The sequence below is a fragment of the Mus caroli genome, chromosome 1 (assembly GCF_900094665.2).
Source record: "Mus caroli chromosome 1, CAROLI_EIJ_v1.1, whole genome shotgun sequence".
NCBI classification, from domain to species: domain Eukaryota; kingdom Metazoa; phylum Chordata; class Mammalia; order Rodentia; family Muridae; genus Mus; species Mus caroli.
Window position 1 is genome coordinate 126607003 of NC_034570.1, and position 20652 is coordinate 126627654.

General features: G+C 47.7%; 1 protein-coding gene across 1 annotated transcript in view; it reads right to left on the bottom strand.

Moving 5' to 3' along the window:
- Lgr6 (leucine rich repeat containing G protein-coupled receptor 6) overlaps positions 1-20652 on the bottom strand; it is a 121702-nt gene that overhangs the window by 18972 nt on the left and 82078 nt on the right. Inside the window, exons 6-7 of the mRNA XM_021160737.2 lie at positions 18056-18127; positions 1944-2012 (exon numbers count right to left, since the gene is read on the bottom strand). Of these exons, the coding sequence (XP_021016396.1) occupies positions 1944-2012; positions 18056-18127 (141 nt within the window). The remainder of the gene's footprint in view (positions 1-1943; positions 2013-18055; positions 18128-20652) is intronic.

Sequence of the window (20652 nt, forward strand, 5' to 3'; positions counted from 1 at the left end):
TGTGTGTGTGTGTGTGTGTGTGTGTGTGTGTGTGTTGGGAGTGAAACAGGGACAGTTCCCAGGTTTCAAGCTTCAAGCTTCAGAAAGCCTTTGAGTTCAGGTCCTGAGGAAGGAATCCTTGGTCATCTGTGGCAGGAGCCATGGCAGGTATCCACAGAGGATGCCAAGGGTGTGTGGGAAGGAATAAGAAGGTACAGAAAGTAAGGAACTTCCAGGGGATGCTGGGTGACGGAGGCTCCTAAAGTGAAGAAACACAGAGGTGGGGACAGAGCAATGGGGGAGATAAAGGACAGAGTCCGGCCAGTAGCCACAGATTGCATCCACGGGTGATGAGCAATGAAGTTCCCCACCGGGTGTCTGGAAGCCAGGAACAGTGTGTTTGTGTCGCTATGAAGCTTTCCCAACCTCTCAACACTCCCCCTCCTACTGGAAGTCTCTGGCTTTCTGTGTCCTACCTAGCACATGCTCACTTCTCTCCATCTCCTGTTTCCCATCATCCCTTCCACCTCCATGCTCAGTCACTCAAGGCTCCTCCTTAGATATCTCTGGCCAGTGCTGCCCACCAAAGCTCGTTGGTTCCTTCTTTCCTTCTATTCACCATGTTTGTTGGAATATCTCTTTCATGTCTTAGGCTAGGTTAAGTTCTGAGAGGCTGAGAGATTTACATGATAGAGGCCCTGTCCTCAAGCAGGTTTCTCTCAGTAGATGATGGATGCATGGATGGATGGATGCATAGATGGATGGATGGATGGATGCATGGGTGGATAGATAGATGGATGCATGGATGGATAAATGGATGGATGGACTCATACCTAAATGTGTACCTTTTTTTCTCCAAAAGAAAACCATGGAGCTCCTTGTCTCCCTAGTTGGATTCTAGTATAGCTGTATATTAGATCTCTGAGGTCACTGAGCACACCCCCATCAAGGTTGGTGTCCCTTCTGTGGTCATTCTCTCTGCCTTAACCACTTCCTGTCAGGTCTGTGCTTTGTACTGCTCTACTGACTAAAACAACTGTCCCCTTCTACCCTCATTGTCACCTGAATCTCACTCATCCTCTGAGACCAGGCTCAGGAGAACTCAGTCCACAGTGAGCGGTCATTCTGAATTCCCATGGCTATTTTAGCCAATATACTATACCACAGTTTAAGGCTGGAATTATATGTTGCTTTGTCTTGTTCCTGTTTCACGGATGTGCCTTTGTGTCATGAATGAGGTGAGGGATGCTTTTTAGAGGATCTCATGTCTACCTTACCATTATTTTGTATTAACACTAAGCACAGCGACCAGTCTATGAATATTCAAACAGATAATAAATGGTTGGGAAAGTGAGATGGCTCAGCAGGTAAAGGTGCTTGCTGTGCAAGCCAGGCATCCTGAGTTCAATACCTGGAACCTACATAAATATAGAAGAAGGGACAAGCTCCATAAAGTTGTCCTCTGACCTCCACACGCATGCTGTGGGCATGTGTAACACACACACACACACACACACACACACACACACACACATTTGTATGTACATGCGCACACAAATGAAACGATCATAGTAATTAATGGCCATAGGGCTCCAGGCTCAATTTCTCAACCCTCTTATGGATGGTATTAAAAGGCGACCCTATAAACTAGCCCCCAGTTCTTCTAAGTCTTCTTTAGACATAGACAGCTCAGACCCAGATCCAGGGGTTGTAAGAGGTGGTTTCTTACACATATGCTCCCAGGCTTGAAGGTCCCAAAGCCATTTATACTGATCAGACACCCCCAAGAAATGTTCAAAGCCAAGCTACCAAGAATTCTGACTACTGTTGCTCTGGGGGTTGTGGAGGGTTCCACCCACAGCTTTTACAAGGACCAGTCACAAAGACTATCGAAGGCAACTTGATGAATGAGCTGGCCTTTGTCCTTGGGAGAAGCACCCAAAAACACCAGCAGAAGATCTTACAATTCCTGCAGCCTGCCCAGGGTCCGGATAGCCACGGGGAACTCCTGCAGCTCATTATAGTTCAGGTCTCTGGAATGAAAAGCGAGGCAGTCATTAGCTCGGAGGCTTAACAGGGCATGTCAGGGTCCCCGAGACATGGAAACTTGGCTGTAGGGTTGGCCCGGGAGATGGGTTTTCCAATCTGTTGGATCCGGCTGCCAAGGTCTGAAAACACATTTTCTGAATGTTTGTATTCCATTTCTGCTCCGCAAGTCCTTGGGCTTGGAGCTTTCCTGGCACCAGAACTGTTTTGAGTGGGGATATATTTTAGGAGTGTGTGTATCTGGATCTGCCGACCTCCGAATAATCTCTAAAAAGTTTAGCAAAGTCTAATTTAAGTCTTTGGATTCATGGGATGAGAGAAGAGAGATAAGGAAATGATCTTTAACACATTACTAGTCTAGTAATTCCAGAGAGTTCTTCAGATTACAGATACTTTAGCTATAGTCTCTGCTGGCTTGTTTTTGAGACAAAAATCTCCCTGTGTCTCTCGGGTGGATTTGGACTTTTTTTTTTACATTTCATTTTTTATTAGATATTTTCTTCATTTACATTTCAAATGCTATCCTGAAAGTCCCCTATACCCTCCCCCGCCCCCCACCTTGCTCCCCAACCCAGCCACTTCTGCTTCCTGGCCCTGGTATTCCACTGTACTGGGGCATATGATCTTCGCAAGACCAAGGGCCTCTCCTCCCATTGATGGCCAACTAGGCCATCCTCTGCTACATATGCAACTAGAGACAGTTCTGGGGGGTACTGGTTAGTTCATATTGTTGATCCTCCTATAGGGTTGCCGACCCCTTAAGCTCCTTGGGTACTTTCTCTAGCTTCTTCTTTAGGGGCCCTGTGTTCCATTCAATAGATGACTGTAAGTATACACTTTTGTATTTGCCAGGCACTGGCATAGCCTTACAAGAGATAGCTGTATCAGGGTCCTGTCAGCAAAATCTTGCTGGCATATGCAATAGTGTCACTCAAGAAAAAGGAAGACCAAAGTGTGGATACTTCATTCCTTCTTAGAATGGGGAACAAAATACCCATGGAAGGAGTTACAGAGACAAAGTTCAGAGCTGAGACAGAAGAAAGGACCATCCAGAGACTGCCCCATCTGGGGAGCCATCTCATATACAACCACCAAACCTAGACACTATTGCATATGCCAGAAAGATTTTGCTGACAGGACCCTGATATAGCTGGATTTGGACTTTTGATCCTTCAGCCTTAGACTCCACAGTGTTGGAGTTATGGTTGGGTGTCAACACACCTAGCTGATCTTTCTCCCTTTGGGTGGTGGCATGGCAGTTAATCTTTACTTTCTTTTACATTTTGCTGCATATTCCATTTTTCTTTTGTACGGGGAACATTTATCACATGCATACTCAGAAAATAATGAACAAAAGTTTCTAAAGGGGCAGTAAGCCAAGTCAGCCAGAAGGAGGGATGCAAGCTTTCTAATAAACTAAATATGCATGACTTTTAACAGTTTGATATCTTTTCTAGTTGAATTTCACATACTCAGGCTCTCTTATGTCCATTATTGTACAGAGAAGTTCATGCCTGTGTGTGAAGATATTTGTATAACGATACTCATAATAGCATTCTCTTAGGTGATAGAAGTCAATACTGGCTGTCCTGTAAGCAATCACAACTTCATCTTTTCCACTCCTTCAAGAGACCTTCTGGTTTTGCTCTTGGGCAGCAATGGTAGGGTAAAAGGAGGAGAGGAGCAACAGGCTGAGGGCTAATTTTGATTTTCATGAGAAGACACAGGACTGCTCTGGACACAAGTAGACAAACCCACCCATAGGTGACACCTGCGAAAAGACGAGACAGGGTTTTTTTTTTTTTTTGAGACAGGGTTTCTCTGTGTCTCCCTGGCTGTCCTGGAACTCTGTAGACCAGGCTGGCCTCAAACTCAGAAATCTGCTTGCCTCTGCCTCCCAAGTGCTGGGACTAAAGGTGTGCACCACCACTGCCCGGCTAAGACGAGGTTCTTGAGTGAAGATGAAGAAGGATTGTCCCTGTAGCTCCTTGCCATCTTGTTACAGTTGCCTTCCTTGCTCTCTGGGAAGAGCCTCAGAGGACTTTCAGAAAGTTTTGCTTCATTGTGTAAAAGGATTCCCTCTCTCGGGGCTGCAACAGTCTTCAGAAAAAACAGCAACTTTCAACAAACTAGCCAGTTTTGACACTCAGTAGCCAATGACTTAGCCTATGTGTAATGTGCCTGATTTGGTAGGGGGGTCTTGATGCCTCTGAAGTCCTGTTTCTGGGGTCCACAGTCCCCAGCTTTGGGAGTATGTGGAGGTGTCAGTTTCAGGAATGGCTTTTGACCCTTTCAGGGAGGACCCTAGTCCATGTTTTCAGCCTTTTAAAGCCCGACAACTTTCATGGCTGTCCAAGGCCACAGAAAGGGACTATGTGGAGGTCTTTTAATTGCAAAGTAGCTCGCCAGAGTTTTGTGGATAAGTATCATGTTAACACAGAGATAATGAGAGGCTCTTCTGACAGGAGGGTCATTACACTTAATAGGCCACAGGTAGAGCCAGGAACCCAGCCCAGGAGGCCAGAGGAACAGTGACAAGCGTCTGGCAGTCAGTGTGCTAGATAATTGTCCCCCTCTGCATGAATACTAATTACCCATTACCCTCAAACTGTCCCTTCGACCTTGGGTAATTATACCAGAAAATCCCTCTGCTCTGCCCCATCCTTCAGGAAGCCAGACACTTTGCTCTCCCATGAATCACAGTTTGAGCTTCTCACAGAGACGTTCCGACAGGCTGTGTGAGGGCAAGGCTGTGGACAGATGGGGTTCAAGATGACTGAAAGTAGGGGTACTGAGACTGGAAACAGGACTTTTCTAACTCTGGGGTTCTTGGAGTTCTACAAAGGGCTACACAAATCACCCAGTGCATTGGGTGAGGAGCACAGGTGCAGATGGCAGGGGACAGAGACAGACACTTTTTGAATCTTCAACTCCATAAGTGTTGATCTTCACATTTCAGTGTTTCACAGTCAAGTGGCCCCCTTTCAACTGAGTTCAGTTCCATTAGGAACTTTCCACTGTTGCCCAGGAAGAGTTATATTTTCCGTAAGTAACAAGGACATTTCTTCACTCAAAACACTTACTATCCCATTGTCTCTAACAAAAAGCATTGCAGATGTGTGGTCTGAAAACCTTTGGTAGCGATATATTCCCTTTACCTAGAATATCCTACCCCCAGGTAATTGTATGGCTACTTACTTTACTCAGTCCCCTTCCTAAGATAGCCCTCTTCAGAGAAGCCTTCTCTGACCAGCGTATTTCAAACAACACAACCTCTTACCCACTCTACCTCCATGTTACATTACAGTTCACTTCTTCCTCTTCTGAGTTTCTCCTAGCCTAACATGGCAGTGCATAACTGGTTCATCTTCTTGTCTCAATGTTGGAAAATCAAGGGTCCCCTTTAAAGTTGGTTCAGCTCCTTTCAGAATTCTTGATTATTGCCCACGGGGAATTATATTTTTTCGTAAGGAATAAAGATGTGTCACTCTGAAGACTTGCCTGGCCTTGTCGATGGCAGTGACCAATATAAGACAGAAGGAATATAATGTAACCTGGCCCTAAGTGATAAGGTCTTGCAGCCTCTGCCTTCACAACCTAGAAATCCTCACAGCAGCTTGTAAGGAGGCCCAAATGGGACTCACAAGTGGTGAACTATACCGAGAGGATGCGCTGACAGCCAGGGGTGGGGCTTCCGATAAGTAAGAGGAGCCCTCTCTGAGCCTCCAGTGACTACAGCCTCCTCCACGATCCCAGGGAGCCCAGCCAAGCCACGAACTCACAAGAAATAATAAGGTGGTACTTTTGGTCACGACGTACGTTTTGGAGTGATTTTTATGACACAAGAGACTTCCTGCTTTCTTTGCCTTTGTAGAACTTATTGGCACATGTCATTTCTTTTCTTCCTACCCAACCAGAACGAAAGCTTCTTGAACATGAGAATTCTGTCTGTTTTGAATCTTAAACACCAGAATAATATCTGACACAGAGCAGGATCTCAGCAAGTATGTGCTGAATGAGTAACTGAAGAACTCTGAACAAGCTCATTAATAATAATAAAAAAATCAATAAATTCATGAGAACTCAGGACATTAAGAGGCATATTCTTGAGTTTTTTTTTTTTTTAAGGCAGATGTCAAAATGACACAGGATAGTCAGGAGGGACACTGTCAGGGTTGCCCTGAGCCTCAGAGACCATGGGATGTGTTCTGGGTGACTTCGCTCCCATGGAGCACGTATATAGCTTATTGGACCCATGTCCAGGCTGCCAAATTGAGTGGTTCCAGTTCTCCTTGGCAGTTTCTGGTCAGGAACTTTGCCAGGAGGAGACAGACAGTGGGGAAAGGCATATGGTAAAAAGCATGCGAACCAGAAGGCTATTTTTATAGAGAAATGTGGGAGAAGAAAACTCATACAAATGTCCAAAAGAGCTCTGCAAACTCCACACCAGTGAGGTGGCCGCCTTTGGATGTCTACATAGGTTCAATGACCTGAGAAGTTGCCAAACTCTAGCTTTGTTTTGTGCTATGCAGATGGAATCTAGCTCTCATGGTCAGGAACTGTGTCCTTGCAACCCTCTCTGCACCCAGTGAGGTCAACTCAATGCGATAGACACGTGTTGGCAAATGTCCCAAGATACACAAAGCATTCTGCTGGGCAGAGTGGAAAATGGTGAGGTGGAGAGAAGCACAAGACAAGACGAGCTCCCTAAGTATGCTGCTGCAGATGCTGGACAGCCCACAAAACATCAGGACTGTTGTGCACCTGGAGAGGCCACACCTGGAGAGGCCACACCTGGAGAGGTCACACCTGGAGANGCCACACCTGGAGAGGCCACACCTGGAGAGGCCACACCTGGAGAGGTCACACCTGGAGGGCTTTATGGAGATGGACACATTTGAAGGACAACTGAAGGACACAATTCAGAGGAGATGAACAAGTGGTTTAGCTCTGTGAAGCAAATGGAACTATTTAGAGGGAAGGAAAGCCCTCGCTCATGGACTGCCTCATACTAACCCTGCCTTCGGCCATAGGTGGATGAACCGATACTGGCTGGGCACTCACTATGGTGCTTTGGCTGAACAACCTCCATTCTCCAACAGTCTGGAGAGATGGATTCTCTTCCTACAACCATTTTTTCAGTTGAGGGAAATGAGAAAACACACCCGATGCTCAATCATCAGTACCTAGCAAGTGACTGGCAGAAAGCACTGCCTATTTGCTTAGATCCCTCCCCTTTTTACTCTATAACTGCACTGTCCAATACCAGAGCTCCAAGCCATGCCTGGCTATTTAATTATAAGTAAATGAGATTTCTATCTCAGGTTTTTTTTTTTTTTTTAAATCTCAGTAGCTACATTTCAAATGTTCTATAGCAACACATGACTAGCAGCTATTGTATTAAAAAACACAGATCAGGAACATTCCTACCATTGCAGGGAATTCTATTAGATGGCCTAACAGAAGGAATATCTAAAAATATAGCTAGAGTATATTTCCCAGCCTCCCTTGCAATAAGTGTGGCCTCATGACCATATTTCTCCCCGAGGGTAGGTAGAAATTTATCTGCATTTCTGTCTCTGACTTTTATAAAATAGCTGGCTTTCCTCTTCCATGGTCAGTCTACCTTTCCAACAGCTAAATGCTCCAGGGGTGGCAAGAACCCAGGCTCCTGATTTACCACATGGAAGAAATGCCACACACCATATTCTCCTGGAACTGCTAAGTAATCCAGAAAAACAAACAAACAAACAAACAAACAAACAAATGCCTGCCTTCTACTGACAGTGGGCCACCACACACATCTTTGTCTGTTTATTCCATCAATTTAGCCTATCATCATGAACGCACGCAGCCAGGATTTGAACCCTGGTGGCTAGAGTATAGCGTCTACACTCCTGACAACTATACATCTGCCAGAAAGTTCTTTTTAAACCACAAAACTGACTCTATGACTCTCCTACACTGAAAAGTCTAGAACGGCTTTCAGAAAAAAGACAAAACAAAGTCCAAATTCCTTAGTGGGCTCCGATGCCCTTGATCAAATCCTTTGCTTCATCTACATCTCAGCTCTGCATGTATTTTCACATTTCTTTGGTTTTGCCTGGACCACTTTTGCCTGGAATGCCCTTTTCCCTACACCCTCAGCTGTTGAAGTTCTAGTCATCCTTTGAAATTGCATCCAAATATACCTTTTTCCATGGACTCCACCTCATCCCTACACTTAGAGTCACGCACTCTCTCAGCAGTTTTCTGGCACTTTCTTCCTTGGCGTGCAGAACAGCCATTTCGGATGACGATGCCTTGGTAATAATAGTAATTACTGTGCAAGAGCTATGTTTCTTGGAGGTTTGCATATGTTAATCCATTTGATTCCCACCATTCCCTTTGAGGTAGGCACTGTTTGGAGACAGGAAACTGAGCACAGAGACAGGCAGTCATTTGGCAACAACTTTGCAGCTGGAATAGCTGAGCTTGAAGCCCCATGGCAGGCAGGCCAAGAGCAGTGAGGTTATTTGCATATATCTTCTCCCACCCCTGGGGAGGCAGGAAGTTTGGAAGTCAGGGAGCTCCTGGATGCTATTTTGGATCCCCTGCAGTCTGGGTACAGGGCTACATATGTGACTATCTATTGTCAAAGATTATCATTTGAGCCCATTGCACATGACCACATGGTGGAAACCCCTTTAGCCTTTGTGGCTGGCAGTTTCAGGGCAGCATCCCAGTCTTTTGAGAATCTACTCTACTCTTAGAAAGCACAGCTTAGTCTGATTCTTGTGATGCCCTGTGCTTCAGACAGAAAACTCATTCATGGCTCTATGGCTTTTTTAGTCCATTATCTTTAATAGTCCCTAGAATCAGTCAGAAGCCCAAGAAGCACTCACCTGCCTCTCGCAGGAGCCAGAAGCAGATGGGGAAGGACTAAGGTTAAAGAGAAACCATCCCCATCTCCAACTGGAGCTCCGCCTGGAAGCTGCGACTGTCCATGCCCAATCCTCCCCTTCGTCTGTCTGCTTAGTAGTTTTCAGCCAAATCCAATCAAACTGATGGCAAGCAGTCAGTCAGAACATTCGAGAAGGCTGCCCAAGCCCCAGGCTGCTTCAGGACTCCCAACTCCAGTCCTCTCCTTTCCATCTGGGTAAACAGAGTGCCCAGTTCCTGAGATCTCTGGGGACTCTTGCTGTGGGTCAGTGGGCACAGCTGGCAGGATTCATACGGCTTTTTATTGACGAGGAAACAGGGGTTGGAGAGAAAAGGTAAGTTGTTGGGATACTCAGAAACAGACTTTGAACTCCGGCCTTTTGGCCACTTTCTCAACCACCCAGAGTTGGATCCTGGAGAGACTATGAACAGCAGGGCTCACAGGGAAGGGGAAAGATGGAATGTGCAAGGGGAAGGTTCTATAGGATTTTCTAAAGGGGTTTATAACACTTGCGGCCAAATGATTATTATGTAGAGGCCGTGTTTGTGAGTTATCCATGTGAGAGTACAAAGTTCTTGGGCTTCCATTAACCAACAAGATCCCATTGATTAAGCTGCTTGATTTCCTCAGGGTGCTTCTTTCCCTGAAGTTGAGCATGCCCACTGCAGAACACGGCTCTATTCAGCTGGGCCAGAGACTAGCACAGAGTAGCTGATCAAAGACCGCCAAGGCCTTTTGAGTCCTGCTTTAGGAGACGCCGCACACTGGCAAACACTTTCTTCACCACGTGCTACAACTGTAGGTATACGAGTTGCTCTGTCTACTTCTCATAGCAATTAAGAGAGATGAATTACATTAATTGGGTTTCCACTTAACATTTTATTATCAAGACTAATATTTATGTTTATTACCAGATCACAGATAAGGAGGGCACAGGGGAAATGTAGGTGAGCCTGACTCCATGGTGTGAGACACAACGCATGGCCGTTTCAGATAGGCTGGAAACTCTGAGCCACTTTATCTCCCAAGGCCTGGAATTACGGCACGCAAGCGCAGGGAATGCATGTCCTAACTGCTCTTCCTCCACGGCGGATGGAGCACCTGTCTCTAATCTCACTGCACGTGCATGGTGCAGAGGACTGCAGAGCCAGGAACCAACACTTTATGACTAATAGCATTGTTTTACCTCCTAAACGGCCTACATAAAAGGCCACCCATTCATAACTGCAGCAATTAGTAAAATTGTCATCAGTTTCTATTGAGAGACACAGACACACCCTCCTTCCACCTCCACGATCCTCCTTGCCAGCGTACATTTGGAATAGCAGGCTGATCTTAACAACAGGAGCTGCTCTCTCCTACTGAGATTTGTTTTCCTGAGCTAATGAACCACCTGGGATCGCAGGAGCCTAGGCTTGGAATGGAGATAAAAGGTAATGTTCTAAACAGCCCCCACAGCAGGAATCAACTCCAAGCTTCTGGCCAGATGAGGATCCAGTTTTTGGTTAGACATCTACCCCAGTGGTAGGATACACTCTAAAGCTTGCTGACTGCCCAGTGCAGCCACCATGGGGTTGTTCAACACATTGAGTGAAGATTCCTCACCCTGAACCAAAAAACGCTACCTCACCACCCCCCTTGGCTCTTACTTCTGGCTGGAAGTCCATGCACCCCATACATACCTAACAAAGGAGAACACCACGCCACACCCAAGGCTTCTCCCTGGTTCTTTGAATCACATTTTGTAGACACCTCATATCTCTCACCTAGGAAAGCCCTTGTTGCTCTGAAGATGTGACACCCAGAACAGGATCTAACTTTCAGGTTTTGATCAGTTCCCTGAGACAACCTTTGATCCCAGGGTCCTGTCAATGTGGACCACCTGGAGGCTGTAAATGTGCCTGATCTCATCAGAGTGTGGAAGCTGAGGGACCTTGGCTATGAGCAAGGCCCACGACCAGCACTTATCAGTGAGTTAGAGCCTAGGACATCTGTGGTAGGGAGCTACTGGGCTGGCTATAAGGGGACACTTAAGTCTGATGTTCAGGGATGAGGTCTGGGCTGGAGATCTTGGTGGATGCAGTGTTAAAAGCTAGACCAGACTGTGTAGCATCGCCACAGAATGAGCCCCTCAGGGTGATATTGTTAAGGACTTGGAATCTTGAGGCACCAGATGTGACCAGTACATTAGTGATCAACTTAAAGGAGCTCAGGACTTCTGGGGTAAAATCCTTTAGTGTCAACAATGCCTACCTGTTCCTCGGAGCCTGCGATGAGCTCTGGTGCTTAAGGGATGCTTGGTATATCTGTGGGATGATTGAGTGCACGGCAACAAAAGCAAAGGGAGTGGGGATAATTGATTCTTTCCAGCTCTTCCTTCCTACAGATAGCAAAGGCCAGTCTTCAGCCCCTCTGTCTCCTCTCCATGGCATCTGTTAAGGATCCACGGCAGAGGGCGGAGCCCTCCTCCCTTAACCTCCCTTCTTTCTCCATTCCAGACCAGCTGGCCGGGGTCCCTGGGGGAGTGAGGGGTCGAGTGGAAGTTTTGCTCTATTGCCAACAGGGAGGAAGGGGCAGCAGTGACAGGAGGTGACCTTGGCTACCCCCAATGCCAGGACGATGGGAAGGGAATGTTGTGCTGGGAAGAGCTATTAATAACTCGTCATGGTCACAGAACACAAGACAAACTCATTGGGCAGCTCAATTTTCTGCCTGTTAAAAGTCATTAGTGGTTCTGTGGGGGAAGCCAGGGGGGGAAAAGTTTTATATGGAACAATAAATTCCTCTATAAGCCACAGAAGCCCACAAATTTGCAGCTAATAAACCCACAAGTGTAAGATGATTAAGAATGTGGGGGGAAGGAGTTCCTTGATACCTCAAGAGGCGTTGTGGTCTGAGGAGCTGACATGGGGCCAAGCGCAGAGTAGCCTGAGTTCTGATCCTGCCTCTTAGCCAACTGAGTGGCCTTAGGTCGTCAACTCTCTGCCTTGGTTTGTCCATTCGTTACAAGAGGCTGCACAGTTCCTGCCTGTCTTCCTCAATGAGTACCAGGGGGTGGGGGTGGGGGGCGGGGAAGAAATGAGATTGAAGAGAAGAAATTGTCATTTTCCAAAGGTAAGAAGTTAATGTTAGAACAAGGACAGGCTGGCCATGGTGGCTCACACCTGTGGCCCCAGCACCCTGGGAGACTGAGGCAAGAGGACATTTGTGAGTCCGAGGTCAGTGTAGACTATATAGACAGAACCTGTCTTAAGACAGGAAGAGCAGAAACTATCGAAGTGAGCTGACAGCCTTGAGATCCAAAACCAGAAAAGAGCAAGCTATATGGCAAGGCAGGAAAAGGTGACTGCCGCCAAGCCTGAGGAATGGAGTCTGCTTCTCAGAGACCACACAGCAGGAAGAGAAAACCTACTTACTCCTGCAAGCTGTCCTCTGGCCTGAACATGCCCATTTGTGTGTGCACATGCACACACACACACACACACACACCAAACTTACTAAAACTGAAAGGGGGAAAAGAAGGAAAGGAGGAGTAGCAGAACCAGAACAAGTGGAGGCGGTGACACAGGCCTGTCACTCTAGCACTTGGGAGGCTAGTATAGGTGATTGTGAGTTCAAAAACAGCCTGCACAACATAGCAAGATCCTGTCTAAAGAAAGGCAGGAAGAGAAAGAAGCAAGAAAGAGAAAGGTCAGAAAACTTCATTTAGACCTCTGCCCTCTACCATGAAGCTTGCCAATAGGAAGCCATGCTGTCTGTCTATGTTTCCTGAAAGACATGCCCAACTCATCCTAACTGTTGGTGACTATGAAAATGACTGGGCACAGCACCTTTGCTGAAAGAATATAGTGAAAGAATCCAGATGGCAGCCTGGGTTATCAGGTCAGGCACTAAATCCAATGATAAGAGGTTTTTTTTTTTTTTTTTTTTTAGGGTTCATTTATTTATGTATATGATGAGTACACTGTCACTCTCTTCAGACGCACCAGAAGAGGGCATCGAATCCCATTATAGATGGCTGTGAGCCACCGTGTAGTTGCTGGGAATGAACTCAGAACCTCTGAAGAGCAGCCAGTGCTCTTAGCCATCTCTCCAACCAATGTTAAGAATTTTTATAAGGCACAAATGAAGTTTTGTGAGAATGGAGGCTGTGACTGGAGGATATGTCTCTTACCAAGGAATGGCAAGGGTTAGCAGCTATCAGATGTGAGGAGAAAGAGAGAGACAGGGGGTGGGGTGGGGTGGGGAAGAGAATACAGACAGCCTCAAACCTTACAGAAGTAACCAGTCCTGCCAACCGCTTGATTTTGAACTTCTGACCTCTAGAACTGGGGAAGAATAAATGGCTGTTTTGTTAAGCCACTAAGTTTGTGGTAGTTTGTCATGGCAGCCACAGGAAACTAATACAGTAGTCATGTCCTGAGTGCCTGAGAGTTCTGATTCTTCGCGGAGTGATGAGTCAGAGCAGGGAGCACTGTAAAGTGACACCCCCTCCCCCGCCCCCACAGCATCCTCCCTGACCCCTTCAGACACATTCCAGCTAACACCAAGTGCTGAGTCCGAAAGTCACGGCCAACATAAGCTAAGCACAAGGGTGCTCCAAAGCACTGTGCAGAGTCACTGCATTGAGTGTGACCTTTGCAATGTCCTGTGCATTGTAAAATAGTGGCCTCCTTTCCTACGTGTGACAGCTGAAGCTTTTGAGAGGTCAAGTGACTTGAACATGCTGGTGGCCGTGTCAGGATTTGAATCCAAGTCTGCTGATTCAAGTCTAATCCTTGATCTTCTCTGGAATACCCAGAGCCCTGGAAGAGTCCTGGTGGAAATCCACCTGATGTTCTGTTTCAGATGAAAGGTTGCTGGTCAGCCCAGCACTGGGAAGTGGCCAGACATTTTCAGGGCCAATTCCCAGCGAGTTGAGAGTGAAACCTGTTGACCGTTTGTGGTTTCAATGACAAAGAGACGGGAGTACACTCTCTAGCCACAGCTACTGTTGAAGTAAGAATGTCCTTTGGAAACATCACAGGGATGTCAGTTGATGAGGAATGCACAGTTCTGGACTTTAAGGTGAAATTCTATAAAGTCTCACCCTGTCCGTTGCACGCACTTCATAGTCCCATGTTGAGGGCTGGTCCTGATTAGAGAGGGAGCCAAGCCAGAAGGCTTCTGTTCTCGCTCAGGACCAGGCCCTCTTCCAGAGGGGAATGTCCAGCCAGCTCTGCCTCCACTTGGGCCAGATTTACCAAGGTCATAGCAAGGCCCAGAGATCATTGCCTGGGCTTGAGGAAGGGAGGTGCTATTTTGTAGAGGTTTCTAAACCCACCCTCACTCTGGGTTCTGCTAAGATGTAGGAATCAAGTTCTCAGATATGGGCTCTTGAGGATGGAATCAGGGTCCCCAAACCATCCTTGTTTTGGTTAAGTATATATATAGTTGGGGCTTTGAATACTGTGGGTTTTCAGTCTGGCATAGCTGCCTGTGTTTCCCAAACTTGAAATTCCAGTGACGGACCAACGTACATTGGCACCTGGTTTCATGGAGAATTTTCCTGGAACCTTTTCTTTTCTTTTCTTTTCTTTTTTTTTTTTCAACCTAGATTTCTTTTAAATCCCAACCTATATACCTAGGGAGTCCTGGAACTGACCTGAGGGCCTAACGTGGAAAGAGGACCTGCTACTTTAGAGACAGATGGTTCGACCACCTCTGCTTTGGAGTTTCCCTTAAAGCGGTGGTCATCCTCACTGTGGGAGATCAAAGGCTTGTAGCTGCAGGACCAAGCAAGTCTGGTCTGCCTAAAGCTCAGGCTTCCTGGCAATGGTTGGAATGGTGACGACCACACTGTGAGAAACATCCCCTCTGTGAATGCCGGACTCCTCAGAGCACAGCAAGGTTTGTTCTTCAGAGCTGTGTAATTCTGTCCATCAACAGAGGCCATAACAGAGCCCCACCCTAGACTCTGCCCAAAGCTCCTTTAGAATAAAGGTTGTGTGGTACATGACCTGTATGCCCCCTTTTCTGTTTTGTTTGAGACAAAGTTTCATGTAGCACAGGCTAGCCTTGAGCTCCTGAGCTTCCTGCCTCTACCTTCTGAGTGCTGAGGTTCCAAGCCTGTGCTACCACATCCATCTAGGATAGCCTCCTGCTCTCAGAAGGGAGGGCATGTACTTTTGCTGGCCCAGCCTGCAGCAGCAGAACTGGCAGCCTGGTCCTCATCCATGAGAACTTTCAAGAAGCTGAGTTACACAGGTACATTTGGGGAGGGGGCACACCTCTGCTGTGGTGGTATGAGAAGAGTGGGCAACATGGAAAGAGGGTGGCAGAGGACATGAGCTATGTTGTGTGTGCTGCATGTGCCTAGTTTGAGAGCCTGTGTGGCCACACATGTCCATGCCCGCACCTGGCCCCTCCTCCCAGGTGGCAAAGCTGGGGGCTGCTCTTGCTCTGAAGAGCAGGCTGCAGAGAAGCCAAACCACAGCGTGAGCCAAACCACAGCCTGGGCTGTGGGGGTTTGATCTTCCCTCTGCTGCCAGAGATGAGAGAGGTCTAAGTGGCAGAGATTTACAGGGCCCGAGGGAGAAGTACCCTTCCAGCAAGAAGTACACATGAAAGCTCCCAAGTAATAGCCAAGGCTGCCGAGTACGCCAATTATGCAACAATTAAAAGACTTGCCTATCATTTCTTCCCCCTTTCATTCTCGCAGCCGCTCCTCCTCCTCCACATCTGCCTTCCCCTGCAGGCTCCCCAAGAAAACGCTCTGGGGAACAGAAGAGAAAGAACACACTCCCCCCCCACCCCCGCTTTAATTGGAGATCAAAAGTTGGAAGAAGGGCTTGCTCTTCGAGGGTGGGGGGGAAATGGGGTGTCGTGGAGATGAAGCCTCATACAGAGGACTGAGGAAGAAAATAGGGGAGGAGGGGAGGGTCCTATATATCTGCCAGACTCTGTAACAAGTTTATACAACCCTGTGACATTATGTTATAGGTTAGAAAATTAAGACTCTTCGATAGGCAAACGGCTGAGCTCAGACAGCTGGGAGAACCGGCAGTAAGGGCTCCGGGCTGCTTTGTGCCAAGGGAATAACCACTGGGCTTTTCTGCCTCCACGCTGTAAAGGTTAGAGGACTTTTCCATGTTTCTTGGTCTTGGCTTTTCCATCTGCAAGGTGGGCATAGCCCGGGGGCCTTGTGTGTTGAGGCCAAGATAGATGAAAGAGACAGTGGGTGCTTAGCAGCGGCAGGACTGCTCTATAATTCAGCCAGCAGCCGCTGAGCCAAATGCCCCGCACAGCAAGACAGTGGCTAATTGAGAAAGAGTTAGGCAGTGTGCCCCAAAAGTGAAGAAACAGCTACTTGTTGGCTTTTTTGAGGTGCCAACTCACTCGGTATCTGTGCCCCAATCCTCACCTGACTTCCCAGCAAAGCTAAACAGCCCCACATTCCAGGGTGGAGGTGCTCTCTCCCGCCCATCCCACTGTTAATTGCAATCCAATCCCAGCACCACCCAGGAGTTGGGCTTCTCTAGGGAGGCTCCAGAATCAGCACACAGTAGGTCCACTCAGTATACATTGGGCCAGGGGGTAGGACAACCAGGCTCTCTCCTAAGGACTCCCATTGTCTCATTAACACTCTGATCTGCTCTGGGCACAGTTGGGAGGTCACCCTGGGAGAAGGATCACTCTGAGAGGAACTACGCAGCCTTCCTGGAAATGAACTTTCTCTTACGGAGATTTAGAGGACTAGACTGGCCTGTTCTAGTTGTCTAGTCATCGGTCACAGCTATGGAGGAGGAGCAGATAGTCTAAGCCTTGCACAGTAGTGGGAACAGATGGGAATGTTCCTGCATCCAGGCTGGGGCATGCTGCCCTGACACAGTGCTCCTTCATATACAGTTGGTCAAAGGGTCTGGATTCCAGGAGAGTTGAACCCAGCGCAGCTGTTCCTCCTGCTATGTACTAAGCACAAGACAGCAGCCATGTTCTTAGGAATCATACCCACAGGAAATAATATGTGACTGACCTAGGTATGAGTCTCTCATGGGTTTCCCCATACAACCACAGATTCTGAAGCCAAGGCGTCTTTGGGTAGACATTACAGAGTGGTTTTTCCCAACATGTTGCTTCCCCCATCACTGCCTGACTTCCAGAATCTCAGCTTCTGCTGCTCTGGATTCCTAAGACTCCATCAACTTAAGAGCGGGGGTGGGGTGGGGGGGGGTGGGGGAGGGCTAGAAAATGGGGGCTTGTTTATAACTGGAGAAGGAAATTCAAAAGAAGTTGTGATAAACTCCTGATCTCTCATGAACCTTTCCCCACCCTTGCCGGCTTACACTTGTGGTGATCTGGGGCCCTTCTCTCCCAGAGCCCCCAACTCCATATCCAGCACCAGGTGGCTGTGGTAGCCAGTTCCCTCAGGGGAGCTAAAGACCCCAGCTGGCATGACCAGTCACTCTTACAGAGCCTGGCTGATTGTTTGCGCACTGGGGCCCACTCGGCCCACTCCGCAGGGGCTGGCAGGCCTCCAGAGGAAGTGATGGGAGGGCTTGGGTGCATTCTGACCTTAGCTGAATTCCTGGATGATGATGTGTGAATAATATGGCTTTTTAAGAGTCAACAGCTCGGGCGCTTTTTATAGGCAGGCTGTGGTGCTGAGTGGGCCACTTCCCCATTAATCATTTAGCTAGTTAGATCAGCTGGCAAACACTCCTGACATTATTCCGTGGTATTCCTCTCCCTTCTGTCAGCAGCCACCCTTAAGCAGACATCAAAACTGCCATCAGGTCAGCCCCAGCCCACCCCGAAATCTTCCAGTCTCCAAGCTTCATGTCCCAGTCCCTCTGCCTTGTTAACTGTTTCCTTCTAGGCATTATTTGATGTTTCTGCTGGCAGGGACCCTGCCCTCCTACTTCCTGGGCTACCCTGAACTACCTTGGACCCACCTAAAGGGAGAAGGAATTCTTGCTGAGTGACTTCTCAGAGAAGAGTCCCAGAATGGGCACACGGGTGACCAGGGCCGGATCATACCCTGCTGGACCTTCCTAAGCCCACACCCCGACTCTAGTCACAGATGTCCTCACCCAGCAGACTAGGACTTAAACAGGCTCTCCCACTCACAGTGTCTCCAGATTGTGCAGCCCCTCGAAGCTGTGGGTCCCCACATGCTGGATGCGGTTGTTATGTAGATGCCTGCGTGGGAAGGAGAGAGACACATCAGAGTGTGTGGCACAACCTCGGGGCCAGGGCAGACAGTGTACACAGCAGCAGAATGAGGGTGAAGCACCAACAGATTAAACCCCAGTGGTCCAACCTCTTTTCTCCAGGGACAAGCAAATCAGCCAAGACCCATTTCTGAAGCCACCGTTGCCAAGGCAGGATGGACCACAGGCTGGATACCTTATTGCCTTCCTAGTGACCCGCTCTGGGAAGAGGAAAGCCCAGCCAAGGCCCCAGCAAGCTCTGACTAAGCACTGGGAGAGAGACCTGATGTCATAGGGGCTCACATCTGAGGCTTCTTCTCTGGCCCCACTCCTTAGGACTCAGCCAGCCTGACTCAGTGGCCAGACGTTCTTAGAGGAGCCAACAGCCAACCACTGCAGACAACATATAATTAAAGGCTAAACTTTGTTACAACTGGAGAGAGCTGTGGTCATGCTGAGAGAACTGGGAGGTTGGTGAGGCTGAGGCAGCAAGCAAGGCCTCTCAGAGCAGAGGTGGCACTCCTCAGCAGGGCCTTGACAGGCAACGCGTTTGAGTGGAGGGAAGGGATTCCAGGCTCAGATGGGTGACAGGAAGATGCATGGGAGTTTTAGGAGAGATTCCCAAGGAAAACAGTTCGCTGAAAGCAAAACAAAATTGCCTTCTGCCTGCTCGTAATTGAGCAAAAATAACAAGACCAAACTCCACTCCACCTGAAGTCTCTTACAAGGAGCAAAAGTCAGGCAAGGCACCCAGCCTTGTGTAGAGACGCTGTAGACCTTGTGGCCAAGCAAACAGTTGGGGGGGGGGGGTTGTCTTCAAAAGTCCTTGTTTCAGAGAATGATCTAGTGAGAAAACAAACTCTGAGATTTGATCCCCCCCCAAAAATCCCACTTGAATTTGTGAGAACCAATCATGTAAATATTCTTGTTTTCTTCTGTACTCTGTCATCCAAAGGGAACAGGCAAAAGAGAGGGTAAACCGAAAGCTTCAGGCTAGTCATGGAGGAGGGAACCAGAGGTGTGTGAAGCCCAGGGGTACCCATGGGCAGAGGGACTCAACTCCACACTTAATATGATGTGGCAGAGAATCAACCCAGGTGGCCTCCCCAAGACTGGCCACCAGCTCAGCACATGCTGCCTCTCCCACCTACCCCACCAGGATACAGAATGGGACAGAAGTAACTTCTGTGGACTTAGCCCACACAGGGCAGCTTGGCAGGGACAACCAACAGAGCCTAGACTTGATGTGTTCCCCAGAGCTTCCCAAGGGTCCCCCCAAAAAAGAAGAAACCACAGGCCAACAAAGGGAGAAGAGGATTGTGAGGAACAGCTAAGATCCAGGCCTCGAAGAAAATACAACTAATGCTGGACGTGGTAGTGAAAACCTGCAACCCCAGCAATTTGGAAGTAGAGGCAGGAGGACCAGGAGTTCAGAGTTACTCTTGACATAGTGAGTTGGAGGCTAGCCTGGGCTACACGAGACCCTGCCTCCAAAAAAAAAAAAAATTACAATTAATGAATGAAGAATAGAAGAAAACTGATCACAGTAACCTTCTACTACAAAACAACCTAAGTGACATTTCAAAGAAAAAAATTAAATGAAAAATTACACTGTAGGTTAAGGTAGTAAAACTGGGGCCCCAAGGGAGGGGAAGAAAAAAAGAAAGAGCTAGTCAATTTGAAACAAGGAACAGAGTAAGCAGTGGTGAAAGTTGACTTGTATATATATATATAAAACTGGACACAGGTAAGCTGCTGTTCTTACAAGGGACTGGGAGTCAGTTCTCCACATCTACACTACAGCTCAACTCCACCTGTAACTCCAGTTTCAGGGGATCTGTCGCCCTCTTCTGGCATCTGTGAGCACTGCATGCACTCAGGACATATACATACATACATACATACATACATACATACATACATATGTTTGGGCATGCACACATATAAATAAAATAACAAAGAAAAAGATAAAGCTGGACACAGTCAGGGTGGGCACAGCAGAGTGAAACAAAAGTTAAAACGGTTAAAAACCCAATCAATGGGGGATAGGTTAGTAACTGAGGTTTTCTGAAGGAAATGATTCTCCTGAACATGAGCCTGAAGATACAATAATGCAAAAAATTCTCTGGAAGAAAGAACAGAATCTCTCATCAAAGGCATCCATTGTTCTGGGGGAAAATTAGATGCAGAACTTTCTACACTGTTGCATATTTGAGTTACACTGTTAAAGTTCAAGAATTTACAAACATCTTTAGGCGGAAAAGGGAAATCACTTAGGAGGGGGTAAAAAGCAGGCTGGCTGGCAAAGATGCTGCTGAGCTATGAGGGCACCAGACCAAAGCCATCCAGCTAGACAGGGAGGACCACGGATCTCGTGATGCTCCCATCCCCACCTGCTCCACCAGGTCCCAGTAAGGAAGACAGACCCTGCTTCCAGTTCAAGGATCTTCTGGTCCTGAAGAAAAACAACCCTTGCCTTCTGAGTGAGGCTTTTTAACTTTTACTATTTCCTTC